We start from the raw sequence: 25771 nt of genomic DNA on the forward strand, positions 1-25771 counted from the left end.
ACGCAATGAAATGTAATTCTTCGGGCGGAAATTTACTCAGTGTAAATAAGATGTAACTTTGCAATGTCCTTGTTATAGTTTACAATATATTGTTTCTGCTTTAAAAGAAAGACTATTTTCATTCCCAGGTAATCTACTATGAATTAGCTGCTGTTATCAAAAAAATTGCAGAAATGCCTCACCTAAATCTCAATATTTATTCCTACTGTCTATCGACTTGTTTAATATTTTAGTAGATTATTGTCCCTTGTATAGGAATCCTAGGAACGACATAATTTCCGTCTTAAATAAAATGGATAATGATTTCAGCTTGTGATAAATATACTTTACTTACTCGAGTTTATTTATAAAATTTTAATACGACATAAATTTTCTTGCAGAAGGAGTGTTCTTAATTTGGCGAACTTTAATGTAATTTTAAGAAATAAATTACAATAAAAGAAGCATTTAATGGGGGTAGTTGGACTAATTAATTAATATTTTCTGTATACTATTGTATATTTTTTTCCATTATTTTTCTTTTAAAAAGTACAAAAAAATTAATCTGTTGAATTTAAAAAAAAAAAGAAGATAGTTTCAATAAAACAATTAACATTAAACACAGTTGGCAATCCCTTTAACCAGGGAATTATATCTTTTTTACGGTCGTATGGACAGATCACTTAAGTGTAAAGTCTATACAGATATTTTTAAAAGATATCATATCGACCCAACGTTTGCAAATCAGGGATTGGTTTTAAATACCGTTGGTTTACCTTTATGCATTTTTTAAAAACTGTGTGGCCTGTTTTGTCACAATATCGTCCTTCTATTTATAAGATTCCTACTCTGTGATCCTTTCCAAAGCTGTTCATAGCATTATTGATCAATTTGCATGATATTATATACATTGTACTACATATATTTCAAAGGATTCCACATTACAATGTGCATAAGTGCTTAGATCCTTAATTTGTGTGTGTGTGTGTGTGTGTGTGTGTGTGTGTGTGTTATGAAAAAATTGTACCTTTTAGTCAATTTTAATTACGGGGCATTCATTTACAAAAATTAATATTTTATGTATACATGTATTTTTTCTAAAAGACAAATGATGAAATAATCATACATGAGATCGTAGCTTTATCAGTTGATTAAAAATTTATTTTATTTTAGATAGTATAAATTCAGAAGATCTATAATTATTCCTCCTAACATCATTTGATAGTTTCCCAGAAAGAAAAAAAACCCCACAGTTTGTGTAAAAAAAAGAAGATGAGAAATCACGATACATATCCTGATGAAACTTTGTGTATAACATTGAATTCTTAAACATTTCAGCCATATCTGAACACATACTACTACGCATAAAAATAAATAGTACACTCAAGAGATAGTGCTTGACCTAGCCTGTACATATGTGATCTTGGTGACAGAAATATAATTATATTGATTGATTTTTATTTTAAAAAATTGTTTATTTTTCTACATTCATGTTTTTTTTAAAATAGTAAGATTATATTCGTTATTTTTTTTTCCGAGGGATTTACCAAAGAGGATGAATAAGAGAAAGAAGAAAGCAGATATACATGTATCATCATAGTTTAAACAGAATTTGATTGATTGATTGTATACTGTTTAACGTCCCTCTCCAGAATATTTCACTGATATGGAGACGTCACCATTGCCGGTGAAGGGCTGCAAATTTAGGCCTATGCTCGGCACTCAGGGCCATTGAGCAGGGACGGATCTTTATCGTGCCACACCTGCTGTGACACGGGGCCTCGGTTTATACGGTCTCATCCGAAGGACCGCCCTATTTAGTCGCCTTTTACGACAAGCAAGGGGTACTGAGGACCTATTCTAACCCGGATCCCCACAGAATTTGAATGGAACCTTCGAATTAATTTTGGAAAAGACAACTTCAAGAAATTGGGACAGCCTAGATGCATTTCTTTCCAAACCAATTCAAAAAAAGAAAAATAAAACTAGAAAAAACTCAGTACTAGTATATGGTCTGTTTATTTCTCTTTTATTTATCAAAATTATTTTGATATATGCATGTAACAAGGAAAACCGTGTGTAACTTGTTTCTTTATTTTTAGGGTTTGCTTTGCATTAATGTGGAAATTTAATTCAGTTATATCTGTCTTCATTTGAAGGATTTTGCAAATTTTATTTATTTCTGCAGGCAGAAAAAAAGAAGGGTGGGGGATTGGGGGTGCTGAAAGAAAAATGTGTTGTTTGGGGGCAATTTATGTTAATTTTTCGTTTAATATATATTAGACAACTTGCACCATTTGCGTTCATTGAATGTAATACAAATAGTGCATTGGAAACAAAAGGAAATTACAGAATATCGCTCGGCAAATAATCAATAATCAAAAGGGAATTTCAAACAAATAAAATCTGAGCATGTTTGATACCTTGAATATATATGTCCACGTATATTTAATATTTTGACAAATGAAATCTAATGTTCTTTGAAAATCATTTTGCCACACTCCTAAAACGTTGAAAATTATATAAGGTTTTGTTCTTGACTATTGAGTTTTCTATTGTTGACTTGGATGTACATGTAGTTAAATAAGTAAATTCAAGGTTCTGTGATGCTTTGTAGTGTTTTTTTGATAAGGTGAAATGAGTAATAGCAGATGGTAAAGTTATAATCTTCCATCAATTTAAAGTAAGATATATTCTTTAGAAGTCATATTTTTATCACTAAAAGTAAGGACTTTAAATATTTTGTTGTTTGAAAAGTAAAAAAAAAATCTCTGAATTAAAAAAGATCCGAAAAACTTTTGACAATGTCAAACTATTAACGTCCAGTCTCGTTTATGGCAGAAGTTTGAACCAAAGTCGGATGTTTTGATTACATGTAAGTCACTGAGCGCCTGAGATAAAATATCAAATGATGTAAATATTGAAGTTCTTTTACAGCTAAGGACACACCTTAAGTTTAAATTTTTAAAACATAATGCACACAGAATGGACTGTCACTAGGAAAACATGTTAAAAGTATTAATGCACTTTTTCTTCAGGGGCTAAGCCTTAGGTTTCTTAACCTGTTTTTTTAAAAAGTAGGTTCGCTCTTCGTTGACAACCCAATCAGACCTGATAATCTGAGATAAATAAAAAAAAAAACATTTATATTAATTGTCAATATTAATTTTTCCATCAACTTAGACCTTCGGAAATATGGAAACTAAATATCATATCATAGTTCTCGTGGTACATGTACCCATGAATCCTCGATTAAGGGTGCATGAAAAGGATGGACATTACAAAGAGTAATTGATCTGAAAAAAAAAAATGTTAACAAATCCGTGGCAATGCCACAAAACATGAATTCCTTCCAGAGTGGAAGCTGTCTAAAAGGAGTAAGCATACCTTGTTGACAAGTAAAGTATTGACTTCTCTTATGCCCAATCATTTCAGATTAAAATTGTATACATTACATTTATGTATTTGTTTTAATTGAAAATCCTTTTATCGGTCATCCACATAAATCAAAGGACGTTTTTGGAATTGTTCTAGGGTACTAAAATTTATTTTTTGCTTATTTTTCTGATTTCTTTCTGTTTGAAAGATTTTTTAAGAATTCAAAATCTTCGAACAATTAATCAAATTTTCGTACAAGGATTCTTTATCCTGCAAAAATAAACGTAGATCTTTATAAAAGACAGGAAATAAAAAACTATTAGTACATGTCATGTTAAGATGTATTTATAACTGATCTTTTTTTTCAATTGCATAACATGAAGAAATTATCTTCTATGAAATAAAATAAATAAGTTTCACACAGACCTTCAATGAAAAGTTAATGCATAACGTTTATGAATGTATGCACTCTAGCGCATCATTTAAAGTCAAAGAGTTCATTTAATCGGAAATCACTTTGATAAAGTCAGTGACAATACTGAAAAAGTAAGTTTGTAAAATATTAACAGCTAGATTATAATGTTTCAACTTACGTTTTTTTTTTCTTTATGACGTTTTTTTTTATCTAATGAATAAGATAGATTGATTGTTGATTGTACATTGTTTAACGTCCCATTTCAGAATTTTTTAACTCATATAGAGAAGTCACCGTATACCAGTGATGGGCTTCAAATTTGTCCTATACTCGGCACTCAGAGCCATTGAGCATGGAGGGATCTTTCTCGTGACAGCACCTACTACGACACAGGACCTCTGTTTATGCGGTCTCATTCGAAGGTCCGGTCTCCACGTCCCACAGTGGTATTGGAACCCGCGACGTAAGTATCAACTCCATACTTGGCGACCCTAGAGCAGACGCTTTAACCATTGCACTACGCGGACGACTATAAAAATTGAAGATAAATATAAGCCAATTACACTATGCCTTTTATATATATATATATATATAGAGAGAGAGAGAGAGCACATTTGTTATAAAATGAAAATTGGGCCCATGATTAAGATTTATTTCAATTTTCAGAATAAGTAAAATCACTCATACGACTGGAATATAAAAAAATTTCTGATGTAATTAGGAAAAAATATTTTTACAATAACTAAGAGATAGAAAAGGATCCTTAGTATTTTCACATGGAAAGAAATATAAGAAGAAATACGTTCGAAAAAGTTTTTTTCACATTTCCAGATTCTTAAAGGTAATTTTCATACAATATGTTATTTTCAGTATAAAGAGAGATAACTCTAAATGAACAGAGAGCAAGAAGTGCACCTGTATATTTACCTGAAGATGATCTCGTGATAAGGTCCGCCATTACCGAATCCTCCCTTCACACATACAGAAATTAAACTGAAATGCTAGTGGTATATTTTTCTGTCAAAGGAACCTTTCTATCAGTTTGAAGTACCTCAGCTGACGTAAGTGTAAATGTCACTTTTTAGCTCTGCATATTAAAGAATTGGCTACTTTATTTTGATATATTGCTTAGAAAATGGAAGGAAACGCATCACCAGGCACACAGAGACCGGAATGATGGACAGTATATATCTGTAATAATATTAAGATGCTTCTCAGAAATAAACAAACCAGTTTAATTTCGAAATAAGCATTAATGTAGTACATGTACTCAAATTGAGAATAAAATTACTTTCGTTTTCATTGAAAACCAATTATATTTGTACATCGTGTATACTGGAAAATTGTATAACTCAAGAACTCCTACATATATATTATATTTATTTAAAAAAAATAGAATAAATAGTGTTAAAATAAAGTTCCCCCTAAACAGAATCAATAATTGAAACAAAAAATTCCAAGTAATAAAACACTAGATGAACCATAATTAATTTTACATAATAGCTATTAACTAATTTAAGCAAAAAATGTACATAAACTTGGTCATCTCATTCTGTAATGCAAAAAATGATGTTCTATACATTTCAGTTGGACATGGATCCCAACACCAGTGCTCAAGATGTAATTCGATGTCACCTTTGCGATAAAGAGATAGCGACGATGTACTGTGATTTCTGTCATGTCCATCTGTGTATTTCTTGTATAGGAAAACATATTTCTGATGACTATGACAAACATAAAGTTGTTCCAATTGAACAAAGGAAATCCACCTTGATTTATCCGAAATGCACAATCCATCAAACAAAAATCTGCAAATTTCATTGCAAAGAATGTAAAGCCTCCGTTTGCTCGTTTTGTACTGCGATCTCTGATACACACAAAGAACATACCATAACAACCCTTATGGATCTCTATAGCTCAAATCTTGGCGTCATTGCAAAAGATTATGAAGAATTAAAAAACATTATCTCTCCAACCTATCAAGAAATAGCAGCTGAATTGGAAAGTCAGATAGCTAAATTAGATGGGGAATACGAAAAACTTGCGAAAGCAGTGTTGAATCAGGGTGAAGAATGGCATAGACAAATTAACATCATTATGGAGAGAATGAGAGCCGAAAATGGGGACATAAAATTGAAACACACAAGCATACTTAAATCACATTTGGATGAAATTAAAGGTATACAAAATCTTATTGAACAGACACAGCTAAATTTAAGTAAAATTGAAGAATCAAATGAAGTGTCCAAGACAACATTATACAGTTCTAAAAACAATGAATGCAGCAAACTTCCTCCCAAAGTTCAGATATCACTGCCAACCTTCAGCCCAAAACCAATAGATAAAGAGCAGCTACACAAGTTGATTGGGTCTTTGTCACCATTATCAACAACAAAAGATGAAAATGGCTACAGACTTAAGAAATCAGAGACATCAACCAAAGAACTACTGACGGAACCAAAACTTTTAAGTACTATAATTACTGGTGTTGGATGGCTCCAAAGTGTCACCTGTGTAAATGACGAAGAAATTTGGACATCTGCAATGTACACTGATGAAATGAAATGCTTTAATATCCATGGATTGCTCATGAAAACTGTAAAAATAAAACCACAGCTCTGGCCTCGTGACATAGCAGTGGGCAGTGACGGAGATCTAGTATACATTGATTTCGACAGGGCGTCAATGACTGTAAATAAGATAAATTACGGTGAGACAACGGAGGTGCTCAGACTACAGGGCTGGGAACCTTCCCTGTTTCTGTGTCACTCACTCTAGTGATATCTTGGTGGCCATGTACAGAGGATATGAAAAACAATCCAAAGTTGTCCGTTACTCAGGCTCCACAGAGAAACAAACAATCCAGTTTGATAATGAGAATAAACCTCTTTATTCAGGAAATGACGGAATTAAGTACATCACTGAGAACAAAAACCTAGATATCTGTGTGGCTGACTGGGAAGCTCAGGCCCTAGTAGTGGTCAATCAAACTGGAAATCTCCGATTTAGATATTCTGGTCATCCTTCTACTACGAAGGATAAACCATTCAGACCTTTTGGAATAAAATCTGACAGTCAGAGTCAAATACTGACAGCTGATAGTGATAACCACTGTATCCACATCTTAGATCAGGATGGACAATTCCTCCGTTTTATAGAAAACTGTGATCTGAAAGATCCCTATGGATTATATGTCGATAAAAATGACGATCTATTTGTAACTGAATTTTATAGTGGAAAAATTAAGAAAATAAAATACCTTAAATAAAAATATTACAAGACCTGACTTTTAAAAATATGTATACTTAGAGTGATGCTGGAGGTAATCATTAAACCTTCTTTTTGTTTTGACATAGAATAAAATTTTTTTTAAAGATTAAATAAAGTCTTGTCATGATTCTAAGTAATTAATGTAAGTCAATTAAAATTCATCAAAAACAATGTTGGCATCATCGGGGTAAATGTAATATAAGAATACATATATCTAGCTGGTATAACTTTGGACCTGACTCCTGTTTGTTAACTCTCTATTTTTTCAACTGATGTACTATTTCATAGATTTTTCATTTAGTTTTTAAATAGAAAATATCACATACTAAAATTCATATCATTTGTCATATCAGCCAGAGTGGTCTCATATCAGCCCGTTCAATTGGTTCATACATTAATTCAATGAAATGTAATGAAATAAACCGAAAATATTTGGCAATGCTCAGTGTAAGTACGGTGATAAAATTATTCAGCGCATTTGAAGAATGTTTATTTGCATACCATCCGATTGGGACATTCCCTAGGTGTCCCCATGTCCTTAAATCTTCTAATTGACATACAAATGCTCTCTCCTTTCATTCAAGGCAAATTATCTGCTATTAATGAACTTACATGTAGTGTCATATTTACAAGATCAATAAGAAGGGGACCTCATGTTTTGCATCAAGCCTGCTGTAAATGCAATTGTTAAGAGAAAGGCGAGTCACAGTTAATTAAAGGTCGTTTAATACGGTGCATATGATGAAATATCATAAAGTGAATTATTATAATTTATCTATAAATGTACCTATAATGAGTACTACAGTAGCCATTTCCCTTCAAAATTTTGCTGATATAAACTTACTAAAAACTTAGATGGAAAAAATATGTTGTATTATTATCATGTGTCACCCCAACCAATTATTTAAAATCAATATACCCAATATCAGCATTTAATCGTTCAACAATCTCTTTTTTGCTGATAACGACGTGGACGAAACTTAAATGACTGAGCTATTGATATCGTTACAATATTGGTAAAACATACAAGGGCTGTGTCAAGAGAAATGATACTTCAAAATCTAAAAGAACATTTCTTACTGCTGTATTTCAACAAACATATTAAAAGTTTCTGCAAATCCTGTTTCTAACTAATTGAAAAATAAATCAAGCATAAATTCTTTATACTTGTTCTATTCCTTTGTCCGTCACATCAGAACCGTTACAAGGTATTCTTTCTTTAACGTGCATCTTGTTACTGGCAAAAAAAACCCAAACAAACTTCTCTGACACTTGCTGCAAGTACATCTCTTTTTCATTGATAAAACTCGTCAACGGCCTTTGAAAATGATAAGAAGAGCGGCTATGGTGTGTAAGTCCTTATTTTTTTTATACAACACAAGTAATTTAATAAGGGGATGGAAAGCGGGGTATATCCTCTGACACATTTTGCACAGAGTTAAGGTATATATCAAAATTGAAAAAAAAAATTGTATGCAGGGAATAGTATGTATTCGTTATATTAAAACATCAAATGATAAGTAAATCTGCAAAAAAGAAAGTGCATGTAAGTATAAATTTGATAAAATGTGACATTGTTTTGTTTTTTACTGACCCCACTTAAATTATTTTTATTCATGCTTGTGATTGAAGTTTGATTCCCTCCTTTTTCAAAAGCAACTTTTAAAAATTCGACAATTTTCCTAAAGCGAGGTTGTTTTAATGATTGATATGTTGATTGATTATTGTTTTCGAAAATTGTTTAATTATTTAGAGATATCTAGATAGTTTTAGAGGTGAAATTATTTTAAAAATTATTTATTCCCTTAAAAAATGCCATGTGGCTTTTTGCCCCTCGGGTTAATAAGAGATAATAATTAGAGCTGCAGTTAGTGACACAGATTTTTGTTTTATGGCTGGAAGAATAAGAATGTGATAAAATCAAACAATGGAGCTCGCTGTAAGATGTGGATTAAGATAATAATGTATTTACTAAATCGAAAAGTCTCCAAAGTCCAATTTATTGTCAGTCTCTATTTACCTGAATCAAGTTTTTAAGAATTAGACCTAATTTTATGAGGCACATTATTTATGTCTAAAAAGTAGTGCTTAAGTGAAGTAACATCTTGTTAAAATTAATCATTTTAGTATTCTTAGTTTACACTATGAAGATAGATAACTCTTACTGACACCAGACCATGATATTTACACACAAACAGCTCGTGATAAGATCAGCCATTTTGCATTGCTATTTCCAGAAAAGAAATGAAAACTAAAGTTAATTGTATTTTATCATTATTAGGAGATAGCTTTGCCTGATTAAAATAGCTTGAATTTAGAGGTAAGTACATGATAGATGTGAAATTTGACGTACTATTTGACGTACTTTGAATAGCCTAACTGTGTCTGGGCTCTGTAGGGCAATATCAATTTAATAATAATACGCTCTTTTTACTTCTGACCCACTTAGGCTATCATTGATAAATAAAAGTGTTATACTCCGAAAAAAAAAGATTCGATCTGTTATGTAATGGAATGACCAACTTTTTCTGAAAAAGAAAAAAAAAATGATCTGATTAATTAATGCGTATATATTCAAACCCACTTTCGTTTTAAAAGAAAATCAATACGATTCAAAGTATCAGCAAATAATTCTTCGCTTATCATTTTTTAGGAAATAAATGAGAATAGGACTAATGGTATTAGGATTGGAAACAATATGACTCATTATAATTGAATAAATTATTAATGGATTTAATAAACAATTATATTTAATCTCTTTGGATGAGAAAGATTTACCGATGATTATATATCTTTCTTTAGAAAAAAAATATATAAAGAAAATCATCCTTCTGTAACACTAGTTTGTCATTCACATTTTAGATTCAATATGGATCCAAGGACCAGTGCCCAAGATGTAATCCGTTGTGACATTTGCGATAAAGAGATAGCGACGAATTACTGTGATTTCTGTCATGTCAATCTGTGCATCTCTTGTGTAGGAAAACATATTTCTGATGACTATGACAAACATAAAGTTGTTCCTATTGAACATAGAAAATCAACTTTGATTTATCCAAAATGCTCAAACCATCAAACAAAAGGATGTGAATTTCATTGCAAAGAATGCAACACATCTGTGTGTTCTTTATGTACAACACTATCTAATACACATAAGGGACATACATTAACAATTCTTTTTGATCTCTATAGCTCAAAAAGAGACGTAATTGCAAAAGATACTGAGGAATTAGAAAATATTATTTCTCCAACCTATGAAGAAATAGCTACTGAATTAGAAACTCAGATAGCTAACTTGGATGGAAAATATGAAAAACTACTGAAGGCAGTGTCGAATCAGGGTGAAGAATGGCAAAGAGAAATTAAAAGAATAGTTGACAATATGATAGCAGAAATTGATGACATTAAATTAAGACACAAGGGCATCCTGAAAGCACATTTAAATGAAATTAAAAGTATACAAAATCTTATTGAACAGACACAGTCTGAACTGAGAGAAATTGAAGAATCGAATAAAGTGTCCAAAGTAACGGAATACAGTTCTACAATCAAAGAATTCAGCAAACTTCCTTCCAAAATTCAGGTATCACTGCCAAGGTTCAGTCCGAATGCAATAAATATAGATCAGCTTTACAAGTTGATTGGATCTTTGTCACCATTATCAATCACAAAAGATAAAAATGGTTACAGACTCAAGAAATCGGAAGCATTTACTAAAGAACTGCTAAAAGAACCAATACTTATAACTACCATTAATACTGGGTATAAAACACTTCTCAGTGTTTACTGTCACAGTGAAGAAAAAATCTGGATAAGTGCAGGCGACACCAGGGATGTTTATTGCTTTAACATTCAGGGCTTACTTATAAATACAATCCAAACTAAATCAGACTCTTTTTTCTGTGATATAACATTGAACAGCGACGGAGATCTAATGTACGCTGATTCAGATGGGACGGTAAATAAAGTCAAAAATGGACAAACGGAGGAGGTGATCAGACTACAGGGCTGGATACCTCTCAATCTTTGTGTTACCCCCTCTAGTGATCTCCTTGTTACAATGTACAGTGATGATAAGACTCAATCCAAAGTCGTCCGTTATTCAGGCTCTATAGAAAAACAAACCATCCAGTTCGATGGTGAGGGTAAAACTCTATATTCAGGAAATGAAAACATTAAGTACATAACTGAGAACAGAAACCTGGATGTCTGTGTAGCTGACTATAAGGCCGGTGCTGTGATAGTGGTCAACCACAATGGAAATCTCCGATTTAGATACACTGGTCATCGTACTGCTACCAAAGATGAACCTTTTCTACCTTGTGGAATATCAACAGACAGTCAGAGTCAGATTCTGACAGCAGACAGTGATAACCACTGTATACACATTCTAGACCAGGATGGACAGTTTCTTAGTTATATAGATAATTGTAACCTGAAAGATCCATATGGGTTATGTGTGGATAAAAATGACGATCTCTTTGTTGATGAGTTTTATGGTGGAAAAGTTAAGAGAATACAATACATCTCATAAACGTATTGCAGGAGATGATTTAAGGACAGATGATACAAACAATATTTTTCTTTGAAAAAGATTTAATAACATGTCACAAGTTTAGAAAAGTGGATGGTTCTTAGAATTTTTCTCCGAAGAACTGGAAAATGAAATAGACTTGGGAAATATTAGTAACATTACAATGAAAAACAAATACAATGTGAAGACAAATCACATTCAGTAAAGGTTTACAGCTAGGTGAAAAAAAATTTCAGAATATGTCACCTTGGTGCTAAAAGTGTAATATAAATTTTAGAAAAATATACCAAGCCAGGTGAATTTTAAGAGGAAGATCAAAATGACAAAAAATTAGCAATATCACATAGGCTGATTTTTACCAAATAGCTTTTCCTAATACAATTTACCTGGCCTGGTATATTTTTCTTAAGTTAATATTACACTTTTAGCACCATGATAACATATTATGAAAATTGTTTTCATCTGTAAACCTTTACTGAATGTGATTTGTCTATATTTGTTTTTTTTTTCAAAGCAATATTACTAATATTTTCCAAGATGTTTTCATATTCCAGTTCTTAGGAGAAAAAATTCTAAGAACCCTCCATTTTTCTAAACTTGTGACATGATATTAATTCCGTTTCAAAGAAAAAATCTGTTTGCATCATCTGTCCTTAAAAAAATTATTTGTAGTGTTGATGGGAATCATTAACCCTAGTTTTGTTCTGAAATAGATTAAAAGTTGTATTAAGAAATAAATAAATTCTTCTCATGCTTCATTAATATAAATGTTGGCTAATTAAAAATTCTCAAAAATCACTGTTATTAACAGCGGTGTAAATAAAATATAAGAACACATATCTAGTTGGTATTATTTTGGACCTGACTCCTGTTCCTAAACTCAATATTCCTTTTCAACTGACTTACTATTACATACGTTTTTCATTTAGTTTTGAAAGGAGGTAAGATAAAAGGGTTAAAATTGAACTTTTATGTTATAATCTTGCTAAATGAATAGCAGCAGGTTATCGAAGAAATACCTTTTCACCAAGGGTCTTTAATCTAAAATGTTCGTTAAGAACCTACGCTTTAAAATTCTAAGTTTGTCTAAAATTGTTTCACGAAAGATTATTTTAAAAAAGTGAAATGGTGTTACATATATTCAGACAACTTCCTTTAAAAACATTATTTTCTCTTATATTAATATATTAATCTTATTAGTAACCATAAACTATCACTGGTTGTATCTTTCCTGGCATGTTTTATTTCATTTATTTATTTATTTAGCCTATATTTTGTACTGAATTCGCCTCCGTCTACTTGATCAATAAAAAGGGCTTACTGTGGTTGTAAGCAGCCAACAGTGGATTCTTACAATTCCTAGGCATCTGGTTTAGCTTCTAAAATTTTCTTATTTATACCCTATTCATATATTTCTATTGTTTGAATTTTTTTTTAAATCTTTGTTTTACCACAGTTTTCACTTGCTATTTTATAATTGTGCGTAAACAAGTTTTTTTTGAAAAAAAAAAAAAACAATTCATTTTTGTTCATGTAAGGAAATGTAAAAAAGTCCACTACGGTAAGAAAAATTAAAACCTCAAGTAAAATAACATATTATATCAGAAGAAAGCAAAAAAAAAAAAAAAAAAAAAAAAAAAAAAAAAAAAAAAAAATTATTAAAACGTATGATTGATATTAAACTTAATTGTGAATTATTTTATTTTGTTTACTAGTGTTAACATGCGTATTATTGTGCTGTTTAAATCTCATATTCAAGACAAAAAATTGTGGGGGCTCAATAAATAATTACACAGGGGTTTTAATATGGGCTCAAGTAAAATATAACTAGAAGACTTATTGTTCACAGAACAATGAGAGGTCTTTCCGCCTTCTTTGAATTTCAAATTTATTTTATATCTGACTCCTTAAAATTAGATTCCATGAAAAAGAAACCAAGATTGTCTTAAAGCATAGAAAAAATGAAAAATTTTAAAAAATTGGAATGACCTTCACCTTTGACCTAGAGAAAAAAAGTAAAGGTTAAGGGTCACAATGCAATTGATCCCATGCGTCTACGATTTATAGTTTTCATGTTATAAGGTTTAATATTAAGTACAAAGAAGTTAAAGGGCAATAACTCATATGAGGGGTCATCAGATCCTTTCGCACTTATACAGTGAAATTAGGGCTAAAAACTCTTAAGACATTAGTGAAGGTTTGGTGTCTCTGAGGTTTACAGTTTTGGAGGAGTAGCGATAACAAGGTTTTTCGCACAAGGGGCAATAACTTTTATAAGGGTTGATGTTATGGGACAAGAATGAAATCTCTGAAATAGTTTTAAGAGTACATATTAATGATGCATAGACATAAGACATATGTTGTAAGACAAATGAGTTGTAAAAAGAGCAAAATTTCTCATTTTTGGAATGACATTGACCTTTGACCTTTATATGAATTTTAAGGTCAAAGGTCAATAAATCTTATGCAGTTGGTTCCAAGTCTCTACGACTTGTCGTTTTGAACATTTTTAATTATTTGTAAAATTCAAAGACTTTCAGGGGCAATAACTCATTGAAGGGGTCTTTGAATAGTTTCGCAATGAATAGATTCCAGAGTCTTCTCAAGGAGTCGAAAACATTAGTGAAGGTTTCATGTCTGTGCGGTTTATGGTTTCTAATTAGTAGCAATAACAAGGTTTTTCGCACAATGGGTTAAAACTTTTAATAACGTCAATCTTCAGGGGTACGAATTAAATCTTTGAAACAGTTTTAAGAGTACATATTAATGATTCTAAGACAGTTTGTATATTTTAAAAGACATAAAAGATATAAAAAAGAGCTTAATTTCTCAATTTTGGAATGACCTTGAGCTTTGACCTTTGCATTAATTTCATGATCAAAGGTCAATGAATCTTGTGCAGTTGATACCATGTCTCTACGCTTCTCGTTTTGAAAATTTTTAATAATTTCTAATATTCAAAAAGTTTCTTGGGCTATAACTCATCGAAGGGGTCGCTGAATACTTTCACAATGAAAGATTCCAGAGTCTACTCAAAGAGTCGAAAACATTAGTGAAGGTTTCATGCCTCTACGGTTTACGATTTCTAAGTAGTAGCGATAACAAAGTTTTTCGCACAAAGGACAATAACTTTTAATAACGTCAATCTTAAGGGATATGAATTAAATCTTTAAAATAGTTTTAAGAGTACATATTAATGATGCTAAGACAGTTTGTATATGTTAAAAGACAAAAAAGATATAAAAAGAGCTTAATTTCTCAATTTTGGAATGACCTTGAAATTTGACCTTTGCATTAATTTCATGATCAAAGGTCAATGAATCTTATGCAGTTGGTCCCATGTCTCTATCACTTCTCGTTTTGACAATTTTTGATAATTTGATAATTTCTAAAATCAAAATAGTTTCAGGGGCAATAACTCATTAAACGGGTCTACGAATACTTTCCCAATGAATAGATTCCAGAGTCTACTATATTAGTTGAAGACTTCAGTGAAGGTTTCATCTCTCTACGGTTTACGGTTCCGAAGGAGAAGCGATAACAAGGTTTTACGTACAAAGGGCGAGAACTCCAAAAGGAGTCATAGGTCATATACGTTGGGTTGCTATTCGAAATAACCTTTGGTTTCAAGTATCATGAACACAAAAGTTTTTCGATCAGTCTTTCGGAAAAAAGTCCATAGCGGAAAAATAATAACTAGGAGACTTATTGTTCACAGAACAATAAGACGTCTTTCCACCTTCTTTAAATATCAATTTTGTTTTATATTAAAGTTTTTAAAATCAATTACAATGAAAAATAGCAAAAGTGATTTCAAGATAATAAATGAAAAATTCAAAAAATAAATTATATGACCTTGACCTTTGACCTTCATCTAATCTTCAAGGACAAAGGTCAAGGGTCACATTGCAATAAACTTCATGTCTCTTTGACATAAAGTGTTAAAGTTATAAGGTGTTATGATTAGCTCAAAGACGTTCAAGGGCAATAACACATGTAAGGAGTCATCATATCCTTTTGCATATAAAGTCTTCAGTTGTGACTAAGGACCCTTAAAATATTAGTGAAGGTTTCACGTCTCTATGACTAACGGTATCAAAAGAATAACGAAAACAAGGTTTTTTACGCAAGGGGCAATGAATAGATTCCAGAGTCCACTCAAGTAATAGAAGACATTGGTAAAGGTTTCATACCTCTATCGTTTACGGTTTCGGAGGAGTAGTGATAACAAGGTTTTTTGTACAAAGGGCAAGAACTCCGAAAGGAGTCAAAGGTCATATATGTTGGGCTGTTTTTCGAAATGACTTTTAATGTCCAGTATCATGAATTAAAAAAAATGATTTCCAAATTAATTTGTGCCCCCAGCCGGATTCGAACTCGGGACCTTCAGATTGACAGGCGAAATTAAAGCACATGGATTTAAACAAAAATAGACACACGTGCGTTGTTAAATAGTACAGAAACACGTGTATTTATCTGTTTTTTATGGAACATAGAGAGGAATAATGAATAGTGTATAACGCAAATGCCGATTTCCTATATAAAACATTAAAAAAATCATTTGAGTTTGATTATACTTTGAATAAATTGAGTTAATCATACAGAGCTTATGATACATTCCAACTTCCGTGTCGGCACTGTGTTTACAATTTATGAAAATATAGGTGCGTTCGTTTTGACAGACATGGTGAACTCATAGGTAAGATTAAATAATCATCTCTATTTGAATTTAATTAATAGTTATCAGCGTAAATTAAACTTGAAACATGCATTTCATAAGGAAAACTGTGTCACTGAGAGCGTGAAAATTTATTTGATAGGAAATTCGCTATTTTCCAGATTCATTCGATTAATATTAAATCTAAATAGAATTGAAATGAATTTGAGTTAGGATCAAGGTCAAAGGTCAAGGTCATTTTACCCCCCAAACCCCCCGTATATAAGTAATTTTAATACTTTCCCAATGACCTTGATTTTTGACCTTGACCTTTCCTCAAGGTCAAAGGCTGAAAGATCTCATGCATTGTCCACATGTCTTTACGACTTGTCATTAAGAAATTTTCAGTTCTTGGTAAACATGAGAAACTGTCTGTGTCAAAAACTGCTTAAAATGGTTTACGAATTCTTTTGCACTAATAGAATGAAAAGTGTACTAAATCAGTCGCAGACATTGTTGAAGGTTTCGTACCTCTACGGTTTACGGTTTCTGAGGAGTAGCGATAAGGGTTAACACTGAAAGGGGCACTAACTTTTAGTGGGGTTAATCTTAGGGGACAAGACTGAAATCTTTAAAATGGTTTTAAGAGTACATATTAAAGATACAAAGCTGTTTAGAATTTGGTGAAGAACAAAAGAGTTATAAAAAGAGCTTAATTTTTCATATTTTGAATGACCTTGACCTTTGACCTTGACCTAAATAATAAGATTAAAGGTCAACGAATCTTTTGCAGTTGGTCCCATGTCTCTACGACTTGTCGTTTAAGAAAAGATCTTGACATTCATAAACATTGCAAACATTCTGGGGCCATAGTTCATAATAGAAGTTTACGAATTCTTTCAAAAAGACAGATTAAAGCATCTACTAAATTAGCCGTAGACATAGGTTAACGTTTTGTGACTCTACGTTTTACAGTTTCAGAGAAGTAGCGATAACAAACTTTTATTGCGAAAGGGGTCGTAACTCCTTTAGGGGTCAAAGTTCATATAGGCAGGGTTAACTGCGAAAATCATTGATGAAGTACATTCTTTTGGTCTTTAAACCTTTTCGATAAATCTTGAAACTCAAAAACATGCGGCGGAAAAATAATAATAATAAAAAAAGAAAAATAACTAGTAGACTAATTGTTCACTGAACAATTACACGTCTTTCCAGCTTTTTAAGTGTTTCCGTGTCATTTGGGTTAAAAAAAAGAAGAAAAATGAAAAAAAAATACTCCTCAAGTAGGATTCGAACTCGGGACCCTCAGATCTACGCTACAGAAACACGTGTATTTGTTTTTGGCACAATGTCGGGAATAATGAATAGTTCTGAGAAACACGATTGGTGTATAATATAAATGCCGATTTCCTGTAAAAACAATTCATTTGAGTTGGTTTATACTTTGAATAAATTGAGTTAATCATACAGAGCTTATGATGCATTCGAACTTCCGTGTCGGCACTGTGTTTACAATAAAATGAAAAATAGGCGCATTTTGACCCATCTGGTGAACTCATGGGTAAGATTGAATATTCATCTCTATTTGGATTAGATTAATAGTTATCAGCATAAATTAAACTTGAAACATGCATTTCATGAAGAAAACTGTGTCACAGAGAGCGTGGAAATTTTTTGATAGGAAAAATTCGCTATTTTCCAGATTCATTCGATTTAATATAAATTCTAAATAAAATTGATATAAATCTGAGTTAGGGTTAAGGTCAAAGGTTAAGGTCATTTTACCCCCCCCCCCCACTGAAAAAAACCCGTTTATAAGCAATTTTATTTTCGCAATGACCTTGACCTTTGACTTTGACCTTATCCTCAAGGTCAAAGGTCTAAAGATCCCATGCTTTGTCCACATGTCTTTACAATTTGTCTTAAAGAAGTTTTCAGTTCTTCGTAAACATGAGAAAGTGTCGGGGTCAATATCAACTTAAAATGGTTTATGAATTCTTTCGCACTTATAGAATGGGAAGTGTACTAAATTAGTCGCAGACATTGTTGAAGGTTTTGCACCTCTATGGTTTATGGTTTCGGAGGAGTAGCGATAACAAGGGTTTACACTGAAAGGGGCACTAACTTTTAGAGGGGTCAATCTTTGGGGACAAGAATGAAATCTTTGAAATGGTTTTAAGAGTACATATCAAAGATGCAAAGATATTTACAATTTGGTAAAAAACAAAAGAGCTATAAAAAATGCTTAATTTTACATATTTTGAATGACCTTGACCTTTGAACTTGACCTAAATTTTAAGGTCAAAGGTCAATGAATCTTTTGCAGTTGGTCCCATGTCTCTACTACTTGTCGTTTAAGAAAATAACTTGATATTCGTAAACATTGCAAACATTCAGGGGCAGTAATTCATTATAAGAGTTTACGAATCCTTTTGCAATGTTTGATTGGAGAATCTACTAAATCAGTGGTAAACATTAATAAAGGTTTGGAATCTCTGCGGTTTATGGTTTCGGAGGAGTAGCGATAACAAGCTTTTATTGCGAAAGGGGTCGTAACTCCGAAAGGGGTCATAGGTCATACTCCTTGGGTAGTTTTTCAAAATAACTTTTGTTTTCCAGTGTCATGAAGCAAAAAGTTTTTCGATAAGTCTTTCGGTTCAAAAGTCGATAACGGAAAAATAATAATAATAAGAAACATAAACATTTCAAGAGGTCTTTCCAGAGGAAGCTGGAAAGACCTAATAAACATAAGCATTTCAAGAGTCTTTCCAGAGAAAGCTGGAAAGACCTAATAAAAAGAACAATTTCAATAGGTCTTTCCACAGAAAGGTGGAAAGACCTAATAATAATAATAAACAGAAGCATTTCAAGAGGTCTTTCCACAGAAAGGTGAAAAGACCTAATAATAATAATAACTAGATGAGATCTCGTTGCAAGCAACGAGTAGGTCTTCTGTTCGAATTTTAAGATCATAAAACAACTTAAAAAAAATATATCAATATCAAAGTCCTTAAAACAATACAAAATAGGAGCAGAGCAAACATGGACCTCCTAAACACCAGAGGCGGGAACAGGTGCCATGGAGGAGTGAGCATCCCCTGCTGACCAGTCACACCCGTCGTGTGCTCCTTGTCACGATCGGGAAATAACGATAAAATCTGTTCTCAGTTCAGTGTATAAATAATGGACTAACAATTGGTATGAAAAACGTCAGTCAGCATTTGACTCAATGATAAATTTTATTTGCTGACAAGGTCATTGTATCGACCATAGAACTTACGAAATGATGACTTTAGACGAGACTGTTGATATTCTTGTTTCATCAACTTGCTTGTCAATAATTTACCTCGTTTTAGAAATTGTTCATACGTAGCGGATGATCCTGCGTATCGAATCAACTGAGATTTATAAACTCCTTATGCAGGTGATAAAAGTATAATGCTTCATAAGTAAGAGAAGTTGATGATAGAAAAGTTAAAGTCATCACGTTTATCATATAGCTTGGTTGTTAAATTACCATTAATGGTTTTATCAAGTAAAATATCCAAGTATGAAACAGAAGTGTCAGACTCTGTAGTATCCTTTATCTCAAACTCCTCAGGATACATCGTATCGACGTAGGAATGGAAATTGCCATTGTTAATTGACAATACGTCGTCGATATATCAACATGTGGAGTTGAATGCCACAGCAAGTGTTTTCTTCTTTTCACGCATAAGATTTTGCACAAATTTTGTTTCATATGAATAGAAAAACAGGTCTGCTAATAAGGGAGCGCAATTGGAACCCATGGGAATTCCAATAGATTGTTGGAAAACCTGGTCTTCATATACCACATAGATATTGTCAATCAGAAACTCAAGCATCTTTTTGATGTTAACATCAGAGTACTTGTGTGTGCATGGAATCAGAATGTGTTTTAACAAAATAATTTTGCAAAGACCAATGACCAGGTAATATTAGTTACATAGTCTTTTAGTGACAGGGTATGGGATGATACCTGGTTAGTAAATTTCATACCTGGCGAGGCGAAACCGAGTCAGGTATGAAATTTACTAACCAGGTATCATCCCATACCCTGTCACTAAAAGACTAAGTAACGAATTCACCCCACCGATGAAACATTTACGTTTTATCTGTAGTTCATAAAATGGTTTTCTCTGCTAAATACTTCATCAGGCTTACACCGTGCCTATTATGACGTCATGTTTGTGTTTTTGACGTAATACATCGACCGGGTATAGAATTACAACTGACCGGGTATAAGTAATGCACCGCCTTCACGTGACAGACTTCAACCAATCGTAAGCCAGGATTTCACGGGAAAATCGACAGAGGTGGGGTAAGTAAATTTACGAGTTCAGCTATCAATGATATCAAAAAGCCTGGATTTTAATTTGTCGCTGGGAATGGTTGTGTATAAACTTGAAAAGTCGTAAGTTTTTAAGCTGTTGATTTTGGCAAAATCTTGTGATTCCAAATTGTCTAAAAGTTCTTTGGAATTTTTTAGTATCCACATCTGATTCACACCACTTCTTGAATATATTATTGCACAGTACTCTTGAAATTCTGCAAGCCAAAAATAAATCCATACCAGATACATTGATTGTGATGTTACTGTTGGACTTTTACGAGGAACGCTGACTTTTACAATTGACGCTTACTTTAACTCTAGGGCTATGTATGGTAGCTCTTTTATGTTAGAAATATTTTGCTCAACATTTAAATAAACGAAAATAACGGGTTATTTAAATGCACATATAAGTTGTCCTTAAAGAAAACGACAACCACCCTACCCTAACCTCCCGCTCTTCACATGTTAGTGCACCTAACACCATACCTAGAAAGGTTTTCTTATGCATTATCAATTTTGTACTTCCCTAAATGATACAAGTTTAAATGTCCAAGTAAACCGTCAACTGTAGAAGTCAGTGCTTTTCGTAAAAGTCCACTTTGATATGCAATCAAATATATGTTGGAAAGTTTTTAAGTACATAAAAAATTCACCCTACTTACATTTGAAAGTATTAGAAATATCAGGAGACACAGATATAAGGGTTTATAGTATAAAAAAGCAAGGGGTCAAATTTCTATGGGGGGCATTTTTCAACGTGTGTGCGGTCGTAGAATTAATGGTCTGGAATGTTTTTCTACAGTCGAAAAATGACATTACTTGTCGTAGAATATTGACCTAGGGTCATTTTTAACGTAGAAAAATGACCCCCTGGACAATATTCTACCGGGGTCACTTTTCGTCGTTACACCGGTCCAATAATATACTATCGGATGGTAGTGATAAAATTTAACAGAATTTAAAACATAGTATGTAGCTATAGAGTAAAAAAGTGTAATATGTGCAGAGAAAAGGTTGAAGAAAAAATTACAACAAAATAGTAAATTCTTTAAGAAGCAAGTTATTACCTTCCTTAAAAATAAATTTCCATACGGTTATTTTTGAATTGGTTTTAAAAGAGTAGCTGTAAGTTATCGGATATAAATCCATTTTTGATAAAAGAAATATGTAAATCTAGTCATAAAACGAGGTTGTTCGCCGATTGCTGCTCTTTTAAAACCTTATGATTTTCACTTTATCATCCAACTAAAAGTTTAGATAAAGTTTGCATTTTTACTCTCCGTAATAATGATATGATGCACTTAACAAAAAAATCAGAATAAAAGAATATTAATTCCTTTACTGCCTGAGCATTGTAAAAATTCCTGCTAAAATATACAATTGCACATGGAATTAATGAAAGAAACAAGTTCACTAGCTGCCTAAAACCCCCCACTCTCTTCATTTGTCAACTTATTACATGGTTTCAGGAGGAAAATTTTGATACCTGAACTAAAATAGTTTAATTTTAAAGATTTAAACAACAATGTTTTAAGTAAAATAGATGCCTCATACAATTCTATAATTATGTAAAATTATCAGTCCATTTGAGGCTGGTTGTAGAGCAGTATATAAGCAAACATCCATTACGTAATTACACAATATCATCATAAAACACCAGATATACCTAAATAACACCAGATCACCTATGTATGAACCTTATTATCTGCAGAATTTAGCATGTGACTGTGATCCGTCATTTCTAGACTGCCATTTCATATAGAAAGGAAAATGAAAGTTACGATCTGTCTTAAGGACAGATGATGCAAACAAAAAATGGATGCCTGGATTGGCATATATTTTTTTGGCCTAATTTCCTTGCAAATGATGCAAATAATAAATTTCTAGAATATAAAGAAATTGTTAACCTTCTGTGATGTTCAAAATTGTGCCCTTCTGAAATCATCCTTATTAATCTATACAAATATTTTTCACTTTAAATTCCATTTTTGTGCAAATCTGAATAAAAAATTAAAAACTACGCGGTGAAAGTTATTCATTTTATTCATTTAAACATGACCCAAGTTGTTATTTTCAAATTCTTCGACAAAAGTTTGTTTGTATCATCTGTCTTTAAGGAATATTATTGTTTTTTCCTGTTTGAAATAGATTTTATATATAAATTGACGTAAGTAACCACTTCCTCCTAATTACGGGATTTTTTTTTAAAAATGTTTTATCAAATAAGCTGAAAGCGGGTGTTTCCTCTTACACTCTTCTCAAGGTGGAATGCGAAAAAAATCAAATATCGATAATATGAAATTTAATGTTAAAGTTAAGAAACCAGTTTAATGTAGGAAATGAAACATAATCATTATGTGTATTCTGCGTACTGACCTAGGGTTATGGTAATGTGTAATAATATAACATTTTTCATGATATAATTATCATTTCACCGGTCACGGTAACCTAGTGTGAGAGTGTTTGCTTTGCGATCGGAAGGCCGGGGTTCTATTCTCGTTCGTGTCGCCGCGTCAAACCTTAGACGTAAACTTAGTTAGTGACTGATCCTTCTTGTTTAACTTATCTAAAATAAGTTGAAGTAATTAACTGATAGGATAATTTTGTATAATCTTACATTATTGAAATTAAACTATTTTCCTAGCAACTTAAAAAAAACTTAACAGGTGACGATAAAATGCTAAATATTTGTTTCCTTGGGAACGTTCTGATAAAACATTTTCAAAATAGCCAAAATTTACATTATGTCCAAACAAACTATAATCAGCTTTTTTTTTTATCAGTTTAATTCTAATAAAATGGACTTTGTAAACAGCATATAACTTAAGTAAGACACGAAATATAAGGCCAAATGTAGACCTAATACTTCATACATGTCCATGTACAGTATCATTATGACCCTTGATTGCCATTTTTAATGTCATACTTATAACAGGTTTATATTTATTAATCATGAATCAATACTTATACACTTAAAATATCATAGGGTGTTTAAACATCATAATTTGTAAATCGAATAAAATATTGAAATTTTTTGAAAGAGTGGGTCTATCATCAGAAACAAAACAACATGTACAACGTATTAAACATTTCAAACACGGTTACTTAGTCGGTTTTGAAAAGTAACCAAAATACTTGGTATCAAATTTCCGAATAAAATTAAATTTACGAATAAATTGTGGACATTAAATTAATTTAATGTTCGCAGAAAATGTGAAGTGTTACTAATATTAACTTTACTGATGAGAGTTATAGGAACGATTTAAGTTCCAAAGTAATTATTTACCCAGTCATCTACTAATTTACTATGATAATGTTTTTTTTTTTAACTTTTTATTTCTAAAGACAATTTATGAAATTGTTCAGATGTCACAAGATATTTTTTATACGTGCTCCTTATTCAATTTTAGATTCAACATGGATCCTAGCAACAGTACCCAAGATGTTACCCTTTGTTATCTTGTGAGATCGCTACAGGAGAGATGTACTGTGATTTCTGTCATGTCAACCTGTGCCGCATTTGTACAGGAAAACATATTTCTGATGACAAACATAAAGTTGTACCATTCGAACAACGAAATTCAACCTTGATTAATCCTAAATGCGCAAAACATCAATCAAAAATCTGTGAATTCTATTGCAAAGAATGCAACTACTCAATGTGTTCCTTATGTACAACATTATCTTATATATATGAGAGTCCTACAATTTCAACTCTCTTTGATCTCTTTTATTGAAAAAGAAGCATTATTAGAAAAGATTCCTAAGAATTAGAAAACCGTATTTTTCCAACCTATGATGAAATAGTTAGTGATTTAAAATCTCAGATTGCTATTTTAGATACTTACAACAGCAGTGTTGAATCATGGAGAAGAATGGCATAACACAATTAACAACATTGTCGATAAAAAACTAAAGGAGAAATTATGTAAAACAAAAAGCAACACAAAAAAATATTGGAAACACATTTGGATGAAATAAAATAAAAACAGTACTTTATTGAACAAACACGTCTAAACCTAATAACAATTGGAAAATCAAATGAAGTGTCAATGAGCATTGATTACAACACTAACAAAGAATTTTCCTACCAAAATTCAAGTATCATTGACAACATTTAGTCCAAAATCAATAAATAGTCAACAACTTTATGAATCATTTGGATCTTTGACACCAATATAAAAAACAATGGAAGAAAATGGCTACAAACTTAAGAAAATCAGAGAACATCTTACAGAACCAAAACTTATATCAACTATTAACACAGCGTATGAAAAACTAAACAGTGTTGCTTGTCTCAGTGATGAAGCAATTTGGACAACTGCCCGTGACTCCAGTAAAATGAAATGCTTTAAAATTCAGGGATCGTTGATAAAAACAATAGAAACAAAATCGGTTTTACTGCTACGTGACATATCAATGAGCAGTGATGGAAATCTGATGTATTTTGATATCGTTGGGACGACAAGGACTATAAATAAAATAAAGAATGGAAAAGCAAAAGAGGTGATCAGATTACAGGGCTGGGTCCTCTAAGTCTTTGTGTAACTTACTCTGATGATCTACTGATTACAATGCACAGTGAAAATTGTAAACAATCAAAAGTTGTCCGTTATTCAGGTTCCAGAGAGAAACAATCAATTCAGTTTGATAATGAGTGCCAACCTCTTTATTCAGAAAATGACAAAATCAAGTACATTACTGAGAATAGAAACCTGGATATTTGTGTGGCTGATTCTGGGGATCGTGCTATAATAGTCGTCACCGAAATTGGAAAATTCCGATTTAGATACACTGGACATCCTTCTACTAAAGGTAAACCATTTAAACCTTACGGGATAGCATCCGACAGTCAGAGTCAGATCCTGACAGCAGACAGTGATAACCACTGTATCCACATCCTAGACCAGGGTGGACAGTTCCTCAGTTTTATAGAAAACTGTAATCTGAAAGATCCATATGGATTATGTGTGGATAAAAATGACGATCTTTTTGTTGCTGAGTTTTATAGTGGTAAAGTTAAGAGAATACAATACCTCACATAAACATATTGCATGAACCGATTAAAAAAAATAATATGTAGTGACGATGGTAATCATTAACCCTCATATTTGCTCTGAAATAGATTAAAAATCTTATTACGAAATAAAGAAATTCTTCTCTGGCTTTTAGGTAATAAATGCA

At 32.0% G+C, this 25771-nt stretch overlaps 1 protein-coding gene and 1 pseudogene across 1 annotated transcript; both read left to right on the forward strand.

The window, feature by feature from the left end:
* The first annotated feature begins 4736 nt into the window (after window positions 1–4736).
* LOC134248188 (uncharacterized) lies at window positions 4737–11669 on the forward strand (annotated as a pseudogene).
* Window positions 11670–24775: 13106 nt separating this feature from the next.
* LOC134248184 (tripartite motif-containing protein 3-like) lies at window positions 24776–25632 on the forward strand. Its single transcript, XM_062730610.1, has 2 exons — window positions 24776–24923; window positions 25208–25632. The coding sequence occupies exons 1-2, from the start codon at window positions 24776–24778 to the stop codon at window positions 25630–25632; spliced, it is 573 nt and encodes a 190-aa protein (XP_062586594.1).
* The last annotated feature ends 139 nt before the right edge of the window (window positions 25633–25771 follow it).

The sequence above is a fragment of the Saccostrea cucullata genome, unplaced genomic scaffold (genome assembly GCF_032062105.1).
Source record: "Saccostrea cucullata isolate Sc308-1 unplaced genomic scaffold, CSIRO_AGI_Scuc_v1 ctg1947, whole genome shotgun sequence".
Classification (NCBI taxonomy): domain Eukaryota; kingdom Metazoa; phylum Mollusca; class Bivalvia; order Ostreida; family Ostreidae; genus Saccostrea; species Saccostrea cuccullata.

Coding starts and splice junctions, on each gene's coding strand:
- LOC134248184 (XM_062730610.1), top strand. CDS start 24,776: ATGGAAGAAAATGGCTACAAACTTAAGAAAATCAGAGAACATCTTACA. Junction 24,924..25,207: donor GACAACTGCCCGTGACTCCA/GTAAAATGAAAT, acceptor TCCGTTATTCAG/GTTCCAGAGAGAAACAATCA.